Source organism: Micromesistius poutassou (genome assembly GCF_964030765.1).
Source record: "Micromesistius poutassou genome assembly, chromosome: 9".
Lineage (NCBI taxonomy): Eukaryota > Metazoa > Chordata > Actinopteri > Gadiformes > Gadidae > Micromesistius > Micromesistius poutassou.
The window spans coordinates 15,596,606-15,616,373 of NC_140279.1; the positions used below are offsets into that span (position 1 = coordinate 15,596,606).

At 45.6% G+C, this 19,768-nt stretch overlaps 2 protein-coding genes across 4 annotated transcripts; one reads left to right on the forward strand and one right to left on the reverse strand.

The window, feature by feature from the left end:
• Positions 1-427: 427 nt before the first annotated feature.
• sec16b (SEC16 homolog B, endoplasmic reticulum export factor) lies at positions 428-15,422 on the reverse strand. Of its 2 annotated transcripts, none has more exons than XM_084472622.1 (24): positions 15,343-15,422; positions 14,540-14,787; positions 14,168-14,259; positions 13,888-13,981; positions 13,434-13,693; positions 12,932-13,065; positions 12,766-12,827; positions 12,328-12,463; positions 11,952-12,185; positions 11,385-11,482; positions 9,169-9,250; positions 8,918-9,035; positions 8,530-8,641; positions 8,132-8,237; positions 7,485-7,622; positions 6,947-7,060; positions 6,201-6,285; positions 5,830-5,947; positions 5,210-5,493; positions 4,704-4,750; positions 3,444-3,539; positions 3,186-3,278; positions 2,846-2,989; positions 428-1,280 (listed from the first exon to the last, which is right to left on the reverse strand). In XM_084472622.1, exons 2-23 carry the CDS (start codon positions 14,770-14,772, stop codon positions 2,864-2,866), a joined length of 2,862 nt encoding a protein of 953 aa, XP_084328748.1. In that variant the 5' UTR covers positions 14,773-14,787; positions 15,343-15,422; the 3' UTR covers positions 428-1,280; positions 2,846-2,863. The 2 variants fall into 2 exon arrangements, with proteins under 2 accessions (XP_084328748.1, XP_084328747.1); XM_084472621.1 differs by lacking the exon at positions 15,343-15,422 and adding an exon at positions 15,076-15,326.
• A 66-nt stretch (positions 15,423-15,488) lies between these two features.
• On the forward strand, positions 15,489-19,334 carry gadd45ab (growth arrest and DNA-damage-inducible, alpha, b). 2 transcript variants are annotated; one of them, XM_084472623.1, is made up of 5 exons: positions 15,489-15,675; positions 16,834-16,954; positions 17,328-17,429; positions 17,615-17,828; positions 18,410-19,334. In XM_084472623.1, exons 1-5 carry the CDS (start codon positions 15,630-15,632, stop codon positions 18,521-18,523), a joined length of 597 nt encoding a protein of 198 aa, XP_084328749.1. In that variant the 5' UTR covers positions 15,489-15,629; the 3' UTR covers positions 18,524-19,334. The 2 variants fall into 2 exon arrangements, with proteins under 2 accessions (XP_084328749.1, XP_084328750.1); XM_084472624.1 differs by having other exon boundaries at positions 15,552-15,675; positions 16,860-16,954.
• Positions 19,335-19,768: the final 434 nt, after the last annotated feature.

Genomic DNA, 19,768 nt, shown 5'->3' on the forward strand with positions numbered 1-19,768 from the left:
CCACATTGGAAAAGTCTCTTTGGGTCAATGGTTTAAATTGTTTGTAACTTGAACATATCAGATGCAAGCCTAACGATGTCATCACTATAGAGACGGGATTAATGGATAAATCAAGGGTACTGGTTGGGGGCCAGACAGAGGTCCATCCAAGCCATGGCCCCCCGGCCCCCTTTCCTGTCCCCACGTGTTGCAGTTACATAGATAGCACATATAGTATTTTTCTCTTAAACATAGTCTTTTTTTTTTGGCAATCAATACATCAAATGTTCAGACAAAAGTGCCCTCAGTAAAATTATTGGATTACTTACCTAACTGGATACTAGCTTACTCTTACGCTTTTTTCTCCAAATTGCCTATCCTACCTTCTAATGTATCGCAATGGACTGGGAGGTGTTGCAATGACCACAAGATCCCATATATAGAAAAACTTTATTACGACACAATTATAGGCAGTCTACACTGTTCTTCTCAAATAAATAATCATATACATTACAGGTTTATTGGTTACACTTTTGTTTTCTAATGATTTGAATGTGATCTGAGGATGACAAGCAAACAAAGCAATGGACTATTTATAATTGTTGTATAACCCCAACTCTTATTAAATAAGAGCTGGGCTTCTACAAAGTTGATCAAGAACGTTAACAAAATGAAGTGAAGCAAGTCAAGCAAATTCTTTGGTCCTCAATACATCTCTAGCTTCCATCCTCAGGTGCGTTCCAAGTCAGACATGGTAATTGGAAGCCGATTTACATCCAACAGCACTATTTTCAAGCCAAACCATCCAGGAAAACCACTCAATGTAGGCATACGGTTTTATGTTGTCAGCATCTGTTGTCCATATAAAATACCTTGTCTTCATTCACAAACAATGATCCTCCTTCTTGGTCTATAAGAATTAGACACGTACATGCATGATACTTATAGGCGGACATGAGCTGCCTGTTATAATAATATTTAGAATATTAGAATAATACTTTCAGCGGTTTTGTTGCAACGTCAGTTATGAGTTGTCAGTTGTGAGTTGCGACATTGACCTGAAAAGTTTCTTGCGTGACTGGCTTGCTGGTGTATTTCTGTAACTGTCTGTAGTGCCAAGGTGCGCAAGAACAGGGAGTTTCAAAGGTCATCCAAAAAAAGCCCTACTTGGCGGAGGGGGGGGGGCGGCTGTGGAGCCGTTGGTACTTGGCCCTTCCCATCCAAGATGGAGCGTTCAAACAGCAGGCCAGGGCTCCACAGACAAACTCCCATGTTCCTCACTGGTTACGGTCAAGGGGGTCCTGAAAACACAATAGAACACGTGCAAACCATGAGTCAAAATGAGTCTTTGAAATATAGCAGATATCAGCAGATATGTCATTGTGCCTGGTTCGATTTTCTGACCTCCATTGCTATTTAGCCTAAGCTTTTTACTCGACATCAACGTTATTTGCTGGCGTATAAGAAATCCAGGGATATATTTAGATGGGAGGTTTAATGTTCGTGTGGTTAGATGAAAATGTCTTCAGCAGACACTAGATGAACTTGAGATGTAATTAGACACTATGATTAGACCGTTTCCCACTTGATTCGGTTGTTCGGTCATTTGCTGTTGGGACTAACGAAGTATAAATATAACTCTTAGTATGACTTAATAATACAGACGCCCCACCAGCCCGAGGACCAGACACCCCAGGACCCAGCACCACCACCGCACCACCCCAGAACCAGACACCACCACCCCACCACCCCAGAACCAGACACCACCACCCCACCACCCCAGAACCAGACACCACCACCCCACCACCCCAGAACCAGACACCACCACCCCACCACCCCAGAACCAGAAACCCCCACCGCACCACCCCAGAACCAGACACCACCACCACACCACCACACCACCCCAGAACCAGACACCACCACCACACCACCCCACCACCCCAGAACCAGACACCACCACCACACCACCCCACCACCCCAGAACCAGACACCACCACCACACCACCCCAGAACCAGACACCACCACCCCAGAACCAGACACCACCACCACACCACCCCAGAACCAGACAGCACCACCAAACCACCCCAGAACCAGACACCACCACCCCAGAACCAGACACCACCACCACACCACCCCAGAACCAGACACCACCACCCCAGAACCAGACACCACCACCACACCACCCCACCACCCCAGAACCAGACACCACCACCACACCACCCCAGAACCAGACACCTCCACCACACCACCCCACCACCCCAGAACCAGACACCACCACCCCTCCACCCCACCACCCCAGAACCAGACACCACCACCACACCACCCCAGAACCAGAAACCCCCACCACACCACCCCAGAACCAGAAACCCCCACCACACCACCCCAGAACCAGACACCTCCACCCCACCACCCCAGAACCAGACACCACCACCACACCACCCCACCACCCCAGAACCAGACACCACCACCCCAGAACCAGAAACCCCCACCACACCACCCCAGAACCAGAAACCACCACCCCTCTACCCCACCACCCCAGGACCAGACTCCACCACCCCACCACCCCTCCACAACAGGACCAGACACCACAACTCCACCACCCCAGGACCAGACTCCACCACCCCAGGACCAGACTCCACCACCCCAGGACCAGACTCCACCACCCCAGGACCAGTCTCCACCACCCCAGGACCAGTCTCCACCACCCCAGGACCAGACTCCACCACCCCAGGACCAGACTCCACCACCCTTCCACCCCAGGACCAGACAAGACACAATATGGTTGGTGTAACTGAATAGCATCCAAAAAATACACTTGCAGACTATTTGGTCATGCTAAATAAAGTGTCTGGGGCTGGCAGGTACCTGTGTTCTATGGAAGGGTTATGCCGTGGATGCTGGGCCGGCATTGAAGCCAGCAGGGCCGGGTTGGTGTTGGGCCCAGTCGGAGGAGGCCCCAGGTGGGGGAGGGGGCCCTGGCCTGGACCCCGGTGGGGCTGTTTCTGACGCCTTAACCAGAAAAGAGCTTTATTAACTGTGGATGGTTACAAGTATTAACAGATAGAATAGATCATAATAAATAAAGAAAGAAATAATAAACACAAAAAACAATTCATAAAATCAAAATCACAAAATGACCAAAAAATCAATGAAGAAAGGAATACACTGGATGATTTCTACAGATAGTCAATTGAATTAGTCTTACTGTTGGAGTGGGCATGGCTTGATCTGACGTCTCCTTCTGTTCATTGTTGGGCTTGGATTTGAACCACCTACTGAACCAGCCTGCCTTGCTGCCCTGTGGCGACAAAGAATGAAACGCTGACACGCTGCATTTGTCTTATCAAAGTGACATAACGCCAGATAGGGGTGTGGATTGCGGCCGGGGCTTTACAGTATGTGGTAGCCTGTTTTGTCAGCATGTTGTGCCCTTGTTAAAACAGATCATTAACTCATCGCTCACGTCTTGTCGTTTGGTGTCGGCTGGTTCTGTGGCCGTTTCCTCTGCAGTCGTCGCCTGTGGCACCTCAGGCCACGTCTCGTCCCCGTCGCCGTTCACCTGAAACCCCCAGCTCAAATTAGACCAGCAGACCGTCACAATCCATCATGAGCTGGGTCCCTTTTCAACAACCTTTACAGACAATAGAACTCAAGGTCCAGAGAGTCAAAGTTCGCCCCAATAAGGGTTTTTATTGGTGGGGCTTGTTGGGGTTTGTTTTCGGTGCCAGGGTTAATGGTTCCTATGGGTTTGGTTTAAGGGTTTGGTGGTCAGTTCTGGGTTGGGCGTTAGGGTGAGGGGTTTCTATTGGTTGGGTTTTAGGGTTTGGTTTTTCCCGGTTCTAGGGTTGGAGTTATGGTTAGGGGTTCCCACGGGCTGGATCTCAGGGTCAGGTTTGGAGGTGTGGATATCCTGTCACCTATTTAGTCCCCTGCTGACCCTTAAAGGGGTAGTTCAGGATTTTGGACATCGGGTCTCATTTCCAAGTGAGCCAGTGTGTTATTTATCATTGGAGACCGTTTTCAACATGTTTCATTCAGTTCTAGTTGCAGAAATCGCTGGTGCTAGGCTAGCGCAAGTCGAGGGGAACTGCTAGCCTGCCAATAAAAACTGTTTTACCTACTCCAAAGTACACCCGATGCAAACCAATTATAATGCCCGACTATCGATGTAAATGTCTGTGTTGATAGAATAATATTAGAAATAAAACTATCCTTGTATCGCAATGATCACATTACATTTTGGGGGACTACTTTCTACTACTTTGCGCACTCCAGTTAATATCAGTCCGCCGCTGCCGTAGCTTGCTACCAACTACAGGGATTATAAACTAAATGCAATGTGATGCAAGGGTACGTTTATTTCTAACACTATTCTATCAACACAGACATTTACATCGATAGTTTGGCATTATAATTGGTTTGCCTCGGGAGTGGGTAAAACAGTTTTTATTGGCAGGCTAGCAGTTCCCCTCGAGTTGCACTAGCCTAACACCAGCGATTTCTGCAACTAGAAGGACTGAATAAAAAGTGTTGAAAACGGTCTCCAATAACACACTGGCTCACTTGGAAATGAGACCCGATGTCCAAAATCCTGAACTACCCCTTTAAGCGGTCCGTACACCAAACCACTACACTTGGGAGAATTCACTCTCCAGAACAGCCATCTCTTTGTGACTGTGGGCTTTTCATCAGACAACAACCGTTTGGAAAACCCATCTCTCACCAGGTCTTCTCCGGATACATTCTCCAGAGGAACCATCGGCAGGAACCCTATAAGAACAACAAAGACAAATGTCACAATGCCACAATGTCAAACCCCCATGGACCCACAAACCAACATAATACATTTAAAAACCCAAGATTTGTGATCTTTTGCAGTTCAAAATTTGATAGCTTTGCGACTGTAAGTATTTGAACATGTGTTATCTTCTGGAAGGGATAATGGGGGGGCGGCATTAGCTCAGGAGGTAGAGTGGGTTGGCTGGTAACCGCAAGGTTGCTGGATCGATCCCCGGCTCCTCCTAGCTGAGTATCGTCCCTGAGCAAGACGCCTCACCCTAACTGCTCCTGACGCGCTGGCTGTCACCCTGCGTGGTTGACTCCGCCGTCAGGGTGTGAATGTGTGCATGAATGGGTGAGTGTCAGTCAACACTGTAAAGCGCGTTGGATAAAAGCGCAATATAAACGAGGACCATATATAATGGTATGTAACGTGCTGGCAGTTAGCACCTGTGGATGGTTTGATGACCTGGGCAGCATTTGAGTGATGATAAGCGAGCGGTTGGTCCACGGCTCCGCTAGGTGGAGGAGCGTAGAGCTGTGGTTGAGGTGGAGGAGCGTAGAGCTGTGGTTGAGGTGGAGGAGCGTAGAGCTGTGGTTGAGGTGGAGGAGCGTAGAGCTGTGGTTGAGGTGGAGGAGCGTAGGGTTGTTCTGGGGGTGGAGCAGCGTAGGGTTGTTCTAGGGGTGGAGCAGCGTAGGGTTGTGCTGGAGAAGGGGGAGCATTAGCCTGGAGCCTAGAGAGAGACACCAGAACAGGGTGATGATATTATATGTCATAATATTAGTAATGAGATCAAACTATGATTTTTATTATTATCAATAATAATAATACACTAATAGTAATATATTTGTATAAGTTCAAACCTATCGTAAAATTGTTAAAGGATATACTCGCCACGTTAAGGCCAATTAGATATAATAGCTGTGTAAAGAAATGGTAGATCATTTAGAAGATTGTATTTACTATATTTGACGGTTACTATGTTAACATGGAAAGTGTGAGAACTTGAAACTTGGAAAACTAAACACTCAAGTCTATTGGGTCCTGTGACTCATATACAGTAGTTCACCCCAGGTCCGGAGTGTCCCACTCGTCTGTTGGTGGTTGCAGGTCTCCACCAGCCCAGCCTGTGGTCTCTGCTCCTCCTTCTCCTCCTCCGGTCCCTCGGTCATAGCGGGGGTAAGCCTCTGGGAAGACAACCAGAATGGGGGTGTCTTAATTAGCTTAAGGTGATAACAGCTTAATGTTATCACCTTAATGATGTGATGTTGGACTTAACGTTACATTATCACCTTAATGATGTGATGTTGGACTTAACGTTACATTATCACCTTAATGATGTGATGTTGGACTTAACGTTACATTATCACCTTAATGATGTGATGTTGGACTTAACGTTACATTATCACCTTAATGATGTACTGTTGGACTTAACGTTACCTGGTGGAGTCACTGTGTCCTGATCGGACCAGGGGCTCCCGTCGACCGGGTGCAGGTGGGGTCCCATGCAGTCATCAGTCCCCGTCTGTGGAGAACCACAGGAGAAGGTGAGTCAGCATGTTTTTTTAACACAAGAGAGCGGGGTCATTGGATGAGAACAGAATTCAAATTGTGTATCTATAGTTTACTTTTAATTGATTCTGGTAAGAGCATTATCATCGTATAAAGCTTAAATAGTTACTACTAACCAACCCATCGTGATGACCACCAAAAAGACCAAGAACATCCTACATTAAACACGGATATATAATATATTATACAACTGTGGCAGACTAGACTATATGGACAAGAATAGAATAGACTACAATAGAAGAGGGCATCATTGTCTTGATTCAAAACAGAACAATGTACTGTACATCACGTAGAACAGACTATAATAGAAGAAGCCAGCCAAGGCTTGAAAACTGCTATGATTACAAATGTTAATAATAATAATAATAATGTAAAGAGAGAGAGAGAGAGATGGAGAGCGAGCATTATGATGATGATGATGATGATGATGTTAACATACTGGTCCTGTAGGCTGTTTATGTTTAAAGTGGAACTGTACGGGGGAGGGAGTGGAGGACTATATGGGGGAGGGAGTGGAGGACTGTTGGGAGGTGAGGAAGGGACTACAGGGGAGAGACGGTGGATTGTAGGCATGGCATGTCGTGGCATGTTGAAGGGCCCCAGGAGGTCGTGACCTGCAAGCCTCGGAGCCTGAGACGCAGCTGTTGCAGCCAGCTGGGGTCACATGGAACTCCCCCACAGGACGCGTCGCTCAACTGGCCCTCACAGTGCTTCAGCCTGTCGGCCAACTGGCAGGGAGGGAGAAACACAAAAAACGGTTACGGTACAATACGAAACAAAAAGGTTCCCATGCCTGACGACACGAAATGTTACGATACAGTATACGTTACGATAGAATACGTCCCGAAACAGAAGGTTACCATACCGTATCATACAATGTGTTCTGAATCAACAGGTTATTATGATACGCTACGAGACAATATGTTAACAAAAGGAAGGTTTCGACAGCTTACGAGACAATACATTACAATACAAGAGGTACTCAAACAAAAGTTTATGATTTGTAATGGTAAAAAAAAAAGGTAAATATATATATATATATGCTGTACATGAACACAGCCACAAATATACCGTATACAGGCACATGCAAATACAACAAACACACACACATACCAATGCATCAAAGTCAGGGTATTTCTGTCATCCTAATACCTTGATAACCTCCCCGGTCAGGACGAACTGGGGCTCATTATGTCTTAGGATGCTCTGGCCAATCAGCTCGCAGTAATGGAAGGCCTGCGGTGCAAGGCCCCAGTCCAGCAGCCTGGCGGCATACATCAACTTATACACCTGTCCACACGCAGGGGGTCAGAGTCCCACAGGGGTAATTATAGTCCCGTGAGGGTCTTACACACAGCATGTCTGCCGACAACATTGTGATACTCCGGACTCAAACCGTGTGTTTGAAATGTATTATCTATTATTAATTTATTATTTATAGTGAAAGCTATTTAAAAAGGTGAATACAACCCATAACATAGTTATGGACATTCCAGCGTTCCCAAAATGTAAGAGGGAAGTCAGATGTCTTTCAGGGTGTCATATTTCTACAGTAAAGTGTACAGTAGGGAGGCCTCCAGCTCTCCTGTTTAAACAAATGTATGACCAACACTTTCGTTTCTTAATATTCAGCATTACCAATTACCAATTTATGCCACTACTTAATATGGTATAAACATTTATTACAATTGTAAATATACTGTATAATATTTAAAAATACATATTATTTTAAAAAAGTTGTGTTGTTTCACTTCTTAAGCACTTAAAAAAATAAGGGTTGATTTGGATTTGAAAATGACCTGAAACGATGGAATAGAAAAATGTTTTCCTCCTAGATTTTGGCTGTATTCAAACACCTCTGTGCACTGAATGGCCGCGTTCTGGGCAAACTGTGAAAAGGGCAACCTAAAGAGAAATAAACAAACTGTTACCTTTTCAAGTCAGCCTATGGAGTAACCAGCAACAAATTCTTAGCTTTTGCCAGTGACTTTCAAGTTAGCCTGATTACTATTATCATATAAATCAAGAACATAGCTTCTATAACAACATAAAATGTTGCATTTGAATGTAGCCCTAGATTTAATTAAATTAATGTCGATGTGATCCTGCGATCTGACTGGTTTACGACTGGTAACCAAACAGTTTGTGAGGTGAAGGTGTGGTTCTGTGGCTCCGGGACTTGCCCATCGTGGCTCACCTGTGGCTGGAGCCCAGGAGAACTAGCCGCTCATTCTTTTGAGTGAAGAACCCAAAGTGGACATAGGCCGTCAGGTAGCAGACGTGAGCTGCGTGGAGCAGGCCTCTTGAGGCTGGCCAAGCACGATAAACATTGTCACCATCAGTGGTAAACATAATACAATTCAGATTTTACCTTTTTTCGTTTCCAGAAAATGTTGGACTGGTACAACATGGTACTGGTACAAAGCCGTGTATGGCTTTTGTTATTACAGTTTGTCATCTTTATTTTTTTTTGTAAGCTTTTAGTAGTAGTAGTAGTAGTAGTAGTAGTAGTAGTAGTAGTAGTAGTAATAGTAGTAATAGTAGTATCATCATGATACCCATTTTTTAATCTCTGCACCCGTTACCTAGGGTGTCTCCCATGGCAACAACCGCCTTCCTCTGGACTTGGGGATCTGCCGTCTCATTGGCCAGCATGACGGCCAGGTGGGGCTTCCAGTCCCCCCACTTCTCCTGCCCACAACACTGCGCACACACACACACACACACACACACACACACACACACACACACACAGGTCAAATGTGTAAAACTATAAGAAGGTATGAATGTGAGGTTGCAGATGTTGGTGAGGGTAGCTGAGTGTTAATGGCGTCACCATGGATACTGTAGGCGTTTTCCCAGAGAGCAGCTGGAAGAGCGTTTGGAGGGGGTCACTGAAGGTCAACTGACCGGTGAACCTAAGGAAATACAAGGTCAATACAAACTTGATAACCACTCAGGTCAGAGATGAAGTTGTGGAAGTGATAGTGTAGTGGTTAGGGTGTGAGGGTGTCACTGCCAAAGGATTCTTTGTTTGTACCCAGATGCAAAATGCCCTTACCCTACCTGCTCATTAATGACACATAAACAAAATGATCTGTTGCCTTATTTAACATTTAGATCATTTTATAATTTTTGATAAGAGCACTTCTTAAATTATTAAATAGCAAACAGTAAGTAAGATATTAAAAGCAAACACTGCCATAAACCCACAGCTGGTCCGCAAAAGTGTTGATTCAAATGTAATCAACACTTCAAACTCCTTATATTTGATTAGAGCAAAGGGCACACATAATATGAGAACCAAACACTGCCAAGCCCCACAGCCACTTCTCTTCTGCCAAAGTAGGGCCACTGGGGCGTCCTGAACGCTCCAAGAGCGCTCTCCCACTCCCATGTTCAACTCTATCGTAAGCAGAACCACTCAACACAACATCTTGCCAGGGCATGCAGTTTATTTAAGAAGAATCTTTTGTCATATTTGTTCAATTCTCTCGACAGCAATCAATCAATCAAATCCTCTGTGGCTGTGGCTGTTGCAGGCCTAATAAACCGGTCCAATAATTTCATTCAGCCAAAATGAAATGATTGGGAGGCCTAGGTGTCTTGTCTATCCACTTCCCCGCTGCCTGCGCCCACTATGCCTCGGCACTGTTGCCCGGGGGGGCTCTTCCACAAGGCTAGGCAGACCTCGTGCTAAAGCTATCGAGCTAGTCACCTGTTATGGGGGGGCGTGGCTTTGGCGGGAGGCCTGAAGGCAGCACTGGGATTTATTTTTTAAGATAATGTCAAAATCGGTTTCTACAAACTGCCTTCCCTTGTTTTAATCAGACTTCATTTTCTCGCCCCCCCCCCCCCCCCTCCCCTCCCCTCCAGCGCTCCGCCCTGTCGCTCAGACATGCGTAGGCCTCAGCACGTGGAGCCGGGGGGGGACGCCAAAATAGGCCGTCAGCGTGTCGGGTTACGTGGTGATTGGCCCGGGGTATAAATCTGAGGGTCGGCGTGGTGGATGAATATGTTTCACCATATTCATGGCAGCCGCTTCTCGGCCGCGGCGGATTTTGTCCCCGTGACGCAACGGCCGCACATGGCAGCCCGAATGCTCCGAGCGGTTTCAGGACGGGGAGAGGGGGGGCTTGATTCACCCGGAGGGCGAGGGCTTGCTCTATCTCCGGGGGTGTGAACAGCTCTTTATGTTACGCCTCTATCATTTATTTGTGTGTATTAATAGTCTGGAGCAGCCCAACAAGAGGCAGGATCACAGACTCACATTCTGCTGGCTCACGGTAGCCTCGTTTGGACGCTGGTCCTTATTGTAATGTTTTTATAAACTCCTGAAGTATCCAGACGCTCAGAAGCAGTCGTGTGGTCGGGGTGCTGAAGGCTTAACGTGTTAAAATGCCGTTATTTATGGGACTTTGAATGGCCTGTCCGGTGGCCAAATATCTGTGCTGCTGTAAATGACCGCTGCCAAGTCATTCGTTTAAAATCGTGAAGTGAGTTAAAACACTTGAATGTGACATATACCCCCTTGCACGAACAGTAGTTCTGTGGTAATTTGGTATTTGAAATGAGTGAAAGACTTATTTCAAATGACTGAACGGATGAGAGGGAGGCAACCATGTTATGTATTTAACCACAATCGAGATTTCCTGGATAGTATTTTACATTTATTATTTTCTATAGACTTATTTTAAAAGAATGAATGCCAAATGCTATTATTACACAACAATCCATGGTAAATTGGACCATTTTATTTCCAGTGTGTGAGAGTGCTTGTTACTTCATAATGTCAAACAAGAGACTACAGTTTGAGCAGTCTTCCTCACATACAAACAGCTTAACCGGCTTCATAAGATACTAAGGATAAGGCTACAGTACGGGATAGTGCAGAGGCTACAGGGTTTGACGCCCAATGTCTCCAGCCTAACCTAAGCATCCTGAGGAATATGTCCAAAGCCCTACCTGCTCCCGATCTGAATTCACTGTGAGTCGCTTGGATGGAAGTGTCTGATGCAGGACATAGTAGTAAAGCTATCTTGACCGGCCTACCTGTTCAGTACGGTGGTATAGGAGCGGTTGTCCATCTTGCTGGCTAGAAACAGCGCGTGTCCCCATAACTCACTGTTCATGGCAGACTCTAATGCCTCCTATTACAGAACAACAGAGGAGTAGACAGAGATCATGTTAGTGTGTGTGACATTTAGCTCAATTTACAGCCCGCTAATCCGACAGTTTTGAAAGGGCGATGAAACAATATCCAAAACTATTTGGGAAAAATAACAAAACCTAATAAGAAGATGCTTGAATTAGAATAAAGCCTTTAGATATATAATATGTTATTATGATGAACATTATGTATATCTTAACGTTTTTTTAACTCCTATTTCTGTCCTGTACTTTCTGGTGTAAATTCTGGATTTCCCATTTGAGACTAATTAAATACATCTAAACATTATCTTATCAGCAATGGTTCTGGCAATAATTCAACCATATAAAAGGGAATATCAAGTTTCTCCTAGATGCACTAATAACATTTCCATGTTACAGTGTTCCAAGCTATAGGTGTGAACCTAGCGACCGTCGACAGCCAATCATATGGCAGGTGATGTCACGCACCTTCTTCCTCCCGGCCAATAGCAGCGCTGTGTATTTGTCCAGGGCCACCTTCGAGCTCTCTGCACTGGAGTGGGTCGCAGCGCCGGTGAGAAGGTCGTCTCCAGCAACACATGGTTCTGGGTAAGGGGCCGGGCCCTCGCTGAAGTCAATCAGCATCGGTGCCCGGCTGTCAGGCCTTTCCTCTGTGGAGGGGTTCTGGAGCAGCAACTCGGCAATATCAGATCCAACTATTTGCTGGAGGCAGTACATAAAGGGCTATTAGTTTCATATAGAAAGACGAGAGGAGGTGTTTTTCGGTTAGTTTGACAACAAGTCAGGCGGTGTAGTGTGTCCCGGCTGCTGAACCATCAACACGCGATATCTCCGGGCCACTCACTCCGTTCTGCCTGCAAAGCAGAATCAGCAGCTTCCACAAGAGGGCGGCAGAGGCGCTGTCCGGGGTGACGTCCCGCAAGCTCGCGGCTGCCCTCTTGTGGGCGAACTCCATAGCGTCGACTTTGTGCAAGTCTTCCCTTCAGGTGAGTTGGAGCGGTAGATGAGGCGGAGAGGTAGAGGAGACTGATGGTTAACATGTCATCACTCTGAATTGTGAAAAGTATGCAAATGCATACTTTCATGGAAAACATCATTTAGAACTAGTCCAGAATGGGCACGTGGATACATTAATATGATGATGTTATTCAACATGTAGGTCTTATATGAGTATATAGGATACAAAAAAAGTATTGTATCTGCTGTTTTTTCTAATTTTACTGTCAAACAGAAACACTGTCAAACAAGAGCAAATGATAAAATAATGAAATATGAACATTACCTGGTTAAAGGCCCAGGGAAGTTCCTCAAGTCATGTTGTTCTTGGGTCTCCCCGAGAATTACCTGCAGTGGAAAAAAAACTGCCATTATGACATTCAAATAAAAACTTGGGTGCTGGGCATTCATTCACTTGTCAACTTGTCGCGTGTGAAATTGTGTATTATCACCTCCAGGCTGTGGATCTCTAGCTGGTTCTCTTTGGTGGACAAACCCGGGCTGACCCGCAGCAGTTGGCCTGCAGTACCGAAACTGACCACCGCGTGAGGGATGGCGTACTTCAGAGGAGCGACAGGAAGGGGTTCTATAGAGAAAGACAATGATCACTACACATTTGCAAACGTGATTTTTTTTATTAACTACGTTTTCATTCATGGAATCCTGCTATATATACTATTTGTTCTGTTGATGGTTGGTGATTTAGAAGCTTTCATCATGCTACATAAAGGTAGACATGGGGTTAGCTTTGGGGTACGAACCCAGAACATTTTGGCTGGGAATCGAAACCCCTAACCACTTTCTGCTGTTTTCTTATTTTGCATTTTTGTTCATCTGGTTTCTGAGCGATCCTCAGTTACATTTTTTAAGTCTGAGTTCATTTTTCGTTCAAACCACTTAGCTCTCGCTCTGCCACTAGAGAGTTTAACTGTATGCTGTGTCCAGTGTGTCTACCTGGATCAACGCAAGGAGGAGGAGGAGGAGGAGGAAGGAGAGACTGAGAGTCCACATCGATCTGGTCGGCTCCGTTCATGTACTGGCTCAGCTCGTAGCCACTGGATGACAAGCCCGAGGCCTTGGAATATTCCAGAGAGTTGGTGCTGGTCAGGGGCAGGCCTGGGGTTCTGGAATGTTCTGAGAGCCGGGTCGAAGCGGAGGGCTCTGCGACCTCTCTGGGATCTACGTAGTGACCCCGGTCTGTCTGCTGGTCAGACCTGATGGGTAGAACACAGATTGTGATGATAATGGGTGTCAAAGCAGATATGGGAGAGGGTGTTTTGTATAAGAGCTACTTTCAAACAAACAAAAAAGTGTCACGATTGTGTGTTGAGGTTATTCATTTGTGCGCGAAATATCTATTTATAATTGTCAATAAAAAAAAAAAATCATTGGAAAATGTGATACTGACCTGTAGTATTCTGAATTGGAATACCCAGAATGCATCTGTTCATACGCCCTGTCCTGGTACCGCCATGCGTCATCGGAAACACGTTGCCCGCCATCTTGGAATTGACACAAATAAACAGCAAGAAAGTGTTAGATTAAAATAGAATAGATTGTGTAGTTTTATGTTAGATCAGAATGCAATATATTCTACAACACTGTTATATAAAATATCAGCTCAGATCAGGAGAGATTTATATGACATTATGTTGGACTAATTCCGATCAGATTAGATTTGTTTTTACCTCTGTGCTGTCCCCATTGTGGGTCGTGGTCGTAGTGATTATAATAATCTCTGTAGTCCCATTGTGTCTGAGGAGGGTATTCGTACCCGGGCCTGGAAGGCAAACGTGTGTTTACAATATATTTTATTGTGTTCATAAACTAAAACATTTTCGTATTAATTTAAATTGTCATATATGAATGTATTCATTGATTGGACTAAATACCAAAAAAAGGCACTTTGCCAACAGTACCTAGTTATAGCAATTGCATTAATTCGTTTTTGTTTCCTATAGTGAAATGCACCAACAAGAATAGACCAGATAAAAGACAATTGGGTTTCTCCAACTTGTTGTAGAGGACAAAGTAGACAAAAAGCTAACAGCATCACACACCTTGCGTGATCATGTTGATCATATCCATACTGTCCCCCATACTGTCCTCTGGGGTTATTATACTCTGGTCTGTAAGGGGAGCCGGTGAAATAATCTCCGTGATGAGCCTCCGGGTAGCCCCAGGACCTCTCCCTCGGATCGGGTGGCGGGTACTTGGGGCTCCTGTCCGGGTATGGAGACCTGCTAGCGTCGCCTTGGGCCTTGTGGTGACCGTGGCGCCCTCTGGTGTCCATGGTGCGTTACAGCGTCTTCATGTTTTGAAAATTCCCAACCAGAGTTATTTTCCGAGTCTTATTCAAAATGTTTTCTCTTGTATATACAAAGGAAGCTAGCGATCTTTGTTTGATGACAAAGCGAGATGAACGGAGTTATTATTAAAGACAGATAACGTAAGCCTATATGCGATTTAACTTTTAAATCGATTTAACTAATCGCTCGAGATCCTCATCTTTGCAAGTGTGACTAACAAACGAACAATCATTTCAACTGCAAAGAGAAAAATACGTGTATTAAGGATATACCGGCCGGCTACTCACAGTTTAGCCCTGCAGCTCCACCGGAGGTGATAGTCAAAGTACAGTCGCTATACTGCCACATCAATAGAAAACAGCACGACTGATACTGGAGCCACAGTTGGCCAAAACGATAACATGGCAGGGGTAAAGTTCACAGAAGAGCAGCAGAGTCCAATCCAGGTTAACCCACGCACACACACACGATGATATCACGCGATACATGAAATCCAGACCATAAACAGCCTCCACTCTCTGTCACTATGTCCCCTGCGTCCCACCGTTTCTGACCTTCATCCCAGAACACGTTTTTTCCCCTCATCTGGTCCAGCCGGAGGAGTTCAGCACCACGCCTTGCGTTTTGACAGCTGCAGTGATTCACCGAGAGCCAGAATGAAAACAAACAAAGTGTGGTTTTATTTTTGAGAGTCAACATGCTTGACAATTTTCATGACGTAGTTTTTCTTTCTGGTGACTCCGCATGAGAACACATTAAAAAAAAAAAAAAGTGTAAAGCCGCCTGCAGCGAGAGGGAGCAGGCGGGCGGGAGCGTCGTCTTGCCACGTTGTCTGAAAAAAATGCGGGCGGGAGGAGAAACGATCATCGTCACACTTCTATTTCAATGTAAGTTTGACGTACAACTCCAACAATCGGGGGATGTCTGAGGACTTCAGCCCTCTGAGCCATTTTTATCTATTTTTTTTTTCTTCACTTAAACTTCCCAGCCCCGGGCGTGGATATGATATGTAGGTCCTACAGCGCTTTCCATATACCTTATTGTTCAAGCATCTTTGAAAATAATACACATTTCGGAAAATTATTTGTAAGATTAAAGCTGCTATGTTGTGACGCTAATAAATAGCCATAGCTTACATAAAGTAGGCAGGTATACGGCTAGGTCTAGCGGGGGAACATACGGTCACGACGTCGTCCCAGATAACCTCCTCACGACCATGAGTCCCCCAAAGCGGACCTGGCACTTGCACTTGTCACGTCTCAGCAACGTCAAGGTAGGACGTTGTTACGACGATGCAGCCGAGACGTCACGCTGTGAGCTGAGGTCATACCCGCGTTGTTTATCACCTCTGGTGAACCCCCGTCCGTCTGTTTACATTCACAGCGGGCTGGCGCTGTTTATGTGAAACCATGGGGTCTATTTTTAGTTGGCCAATAGACGATGGAGGCCATTTGCCAGATAATAACAATTTGCTCATATCATATATGGTAATGGAAATGTTGGTCAGCAGATTAACCCCTGCTGCGTAAAAATAAGGAAATGTGCGTCTATTTCTGACTTAATCTTTGTATAGAAAGTAGGTAGCTTATATTGCTGCTTAAATGTATTTGGTCCTATACGTTGCAGAAAAAAAAAACAACTCTGTAGCATTCCATGTTTAAAACTACACCAACAGCACATATAACATACTATACCCAATACAACAATACAACAATACTACCCAATACAAACAATATAATAGTAGAGTTTAAGCCCTCCATCTGTCTACATCAATTATCCTGCCCCATTGTCTATTACTGGTAGTAATGTATTTATTGGGTTCAGCAGTTAATTTGTGGGTCCCAATGCGTTGTATAGCCACCAGGCGTCGCTGTTGCACACAAAGTGTGTTCCTGAAAACAAAGAGGTATACACATGGCCAATAAGATCAGGTTATGCAAATAAGCTCCAAGAAAAACGGTCTCTTGTAAGCAGAAGAGCAGAAGCAGAAACGTGTCCCGAGTTCAGTCGCGACTTGCTGCAGTCTTACACGTTTCGCCTGACAGTTGCACCGGCTTCCCACAATCTGCAGCTACACTTTTTCCTCGGAATACCTTCCCGACACCCAGCAGCACGGATGTGCAATATGACCTTTGAAGAAACCTGTGGAGGCATCTCTTCAGAAAGGTATGTTTATAATATACCATGTTGTCGAATGAACGCAATTTATTTATTTGTGCGATTTCAACGCACTACATAGATGGAGGGATTTGGGTTTTGAACTTTCGAACGGACTTTCATGGACAGACTTCAGCAACTTTTAATGTGTGCTAGTAACCAGAATTATGCATGTTAATCCATATTTTAACGAATATTGTAAGGACGTATTAGAAAGACAAATAAGTTGTGGGACGTTTAAGTGCATTAGCAAATATCCATGGCAACTGTTACGTGTTGCAGCACTTGTGTTATAACAATCAGGATTATGCTTATTTTCCTTCTTGCTTTTATTGTCCGACCTGCCTCATATGTTAAAAATAGAATCGTTTTCTCCCTGTAGGATGGAAACGGTGTCAAAGGCAATCGAGGAGATTCTCAGCTCTGCCTTGCCCCAAGGTTGCGTCACCGCCGGCGTTTACGAAGCAGCCAAATCTCTCAATGCGTAAGTGGAAAAAACAAAAAACAAGGTGTATTCATAACACGAAACATGCAAATGATACCCGACAATAGCATCAGGAATGCAGTGTCGGGTGTGGAATGTTTGAATACTGGGCTTTGGTCCCTCGGTGACGCATCAAGGCGAGACGCGTTTCACTGACTCCTATGTGTGTGCGTGCTGCTTTACAGGGACCCAGACAACGTGGTCCTGTGTCTGCTTGCGACGGACGAGGAGCACGCGGGAGACGTGGCCCTGCAGATACACTTCACGCTCATCCAGGCGTTCTGCTGTGAAAACGACATCAACATCGTGCGAGTGAGCAACATGCGGCGCCTGGCCGAGATCCTGGGAGAGAGCCAGCCGGGTGGCGAGCCCGAAGACTTGCACTGTGTTTTAGTAACGGTGAGTCAAGGGAACACCTACGCAACGATACTCGTATAATGCATGCACATATGGCTTCCTGTCACGGATATTAGTCAACATCGATTCCTTTCTTTTTTAATTTTTTGGTGCTATGAGTCATTTTGCAGAACTGAATTTTTTTTTTTTTGGGGGGGGGAGGGGGGGGGGGGGGTGGGGGTGGACCACTGGGTTGTAGCCATCTTTTTCATGCATTGAGTTTTTTCACCCCAGGAGGGTATGCTAGGGGGGTGTCTAATCAATGTTGTAGTTCATGTTTGTAGTTTCCTCAAAGACAATGCATGCACGGCACGGGGCATGTGCTGCACGCTCCGCCCTCCTCTTCTGGGAAGGAAAATTAGACTTTAGTCTGCCTACTTCCTGTAAGACGAAGAATTCCAGCACCCTCTCTCAGTTTCGGTGATAAAAGACCAAAGGGGAATAAGAACAACAACTCGGCTTGCTTGTCAACAACAACTCCACAAGCAGCCGTTTGACGAGGGCACGCCGCTGAGCGTGTCAGTGTAATCACCCTTATCTGTGATGTCTCGTATCTTAAACGTCTTTGTTTGGCTTTTCCACAGAACCCCCCCTCCACCTCGTGGAAGGACCCGGCGCTGGGCAAGGTCAACACGTTCTGCCAAGACTGCCGGTGTCTGGACCAGTGGCTTCCGGTCATCAACCTGCCCGACCGATGACCGCCACGCGCGCACACACACACACACACACACAGGGCAGCGCGACGTCACGTGCGTGCGCACGCAAAAAACAAACAAACAGTGTGCCTCGGAGGAAGGAAACGAAACACAAAACTACATTAGACCCCCGCTAACGGTCACAGCGCTCCGTTATCCGTTATCCATTTTTTTTCCGTCTCCGGGAATACCCAAGCAATCGGTTTCCAGGACAACGAGGAATAGCGGTGGGAGGAGGAGCGGCGGGAGGAAGGAATACCAAGGAAGGAAGAGATAGGGAATAAGGAAAATACAAAAGCGCCGGGTCAGCGCGGAGATACCGCGCCAAGGAGGAATGACTCAGCGCTTACCAGGAGTCACGGGATCTGCCAAGCATGACGGTGCATTTACCGGGAACGCGTGTCTTTACGGGAAACCGGATCATGTGATCTGGCACGAGGCATGTGGACGGACACTCAAGGAACGCAGACAGTGCGCGGTGGCGGGAGAGAGTGAGAGAGCCAAAGAGAGAGCCAGAGAGAGAGCTGCTGAACTTTATTGAGTCCCAAGAACCAGCCTGGAATGTTCCAGTTAAACACTAAGGACACTTAACCAACTTTTAACAGATGCCTTAAAAACGTTAATTTAATGTTTTCTTACATGTGACCAGAAGACATTTTGATCATTTGAAAAGCGAGTCTTAACACGTTGTAGAAGGAGCTATGCATCTCATTGATCTACTTTTAATTAATAATTTATTGGATGAACTATATTTATTTTGCACAGTAGTCTGACCACCCTGTCCATAATAATATATAAATTGAATAAAATGTTCTTCAAGTTAAGTTTCGATTTGCTCTGTTTTTATCTTGCTTGTGTCGATAATCATCAGCCAGTTATCGAATACTTTCTAGTCTTAAGACTCTGGCCTAATTGGGTGAACTACACAATTCACACAAACCACCAACTGCTGCCTTGGATGCTACATTTCTTTGGTTTTTCGTGAGTCTTGTTGGGTCCAGTTAAGGTCTAAGCAAGAACCGGGCGGCTGATATTCTAGTGGTGAAAAGACAAAGCGTCGGTCCACCCTTTAATCTAGTAACTCACACCAAATATTGTTTTTTTCCCTGCGTCAGCGTGTCTGACTGTTGGCATATACTCTCAAAAATAGCAGGTCGACCTCACAGGTGAGCCTAAAATACGCTGTGGAAAAAGGGGATTTTCTCAAGTTTCCCCAGAGGAAAAAACCTCTTACAGAAAGGTCATAAA

Excerpts from the sequence above, each read along its gene's own strand:
- gadd45ab (XM_084472623.1), top strand. The coding sequence starts at position 15,630 with ATGCGGGCGGGAGGAGAAACGATCATCGTCACACTTCTATTTCAAT. Across the intron at positions 16,955-17,327 it reads GGAGGCATCTCTTCAGAAAG|GATGGAAACGGTGTCAAAGG; the intron begins GTATGTTTATAA and ends TTCTCCCTGTAG. Across the intron at positions 17,829-18,409 it reads TGCACTGTGTTTTAGTAACG|AACCCCCCCTCCACCTCGTG; the intron begins GTGAGTCAAGGG and ends GCTTTTCCACAG.
- sec16b (XM_084472622.1), bottom strand. The coding sequence starts at position 14,772 with ATGGACACCAGAGGGCGCCACGGTCACCACAAGGCCCAAGGCGACGCT. Across the intron at positions 12,186-12,327 it reads TGCTTTGCAGGCAGAACGGA|CAAATAGTTGGATCTGATAT; the intron begins GTGAGTGGCCCG and ends TACTGCCTCCAG. Across the intron at positions 5,494-5,829 it reads TGGGACACTCCGGACCTGGG|GCTCCAGGCTAATGCTCCCC; the intron begins GTGAACTACTGT and ends GTCTCTCTCTAG.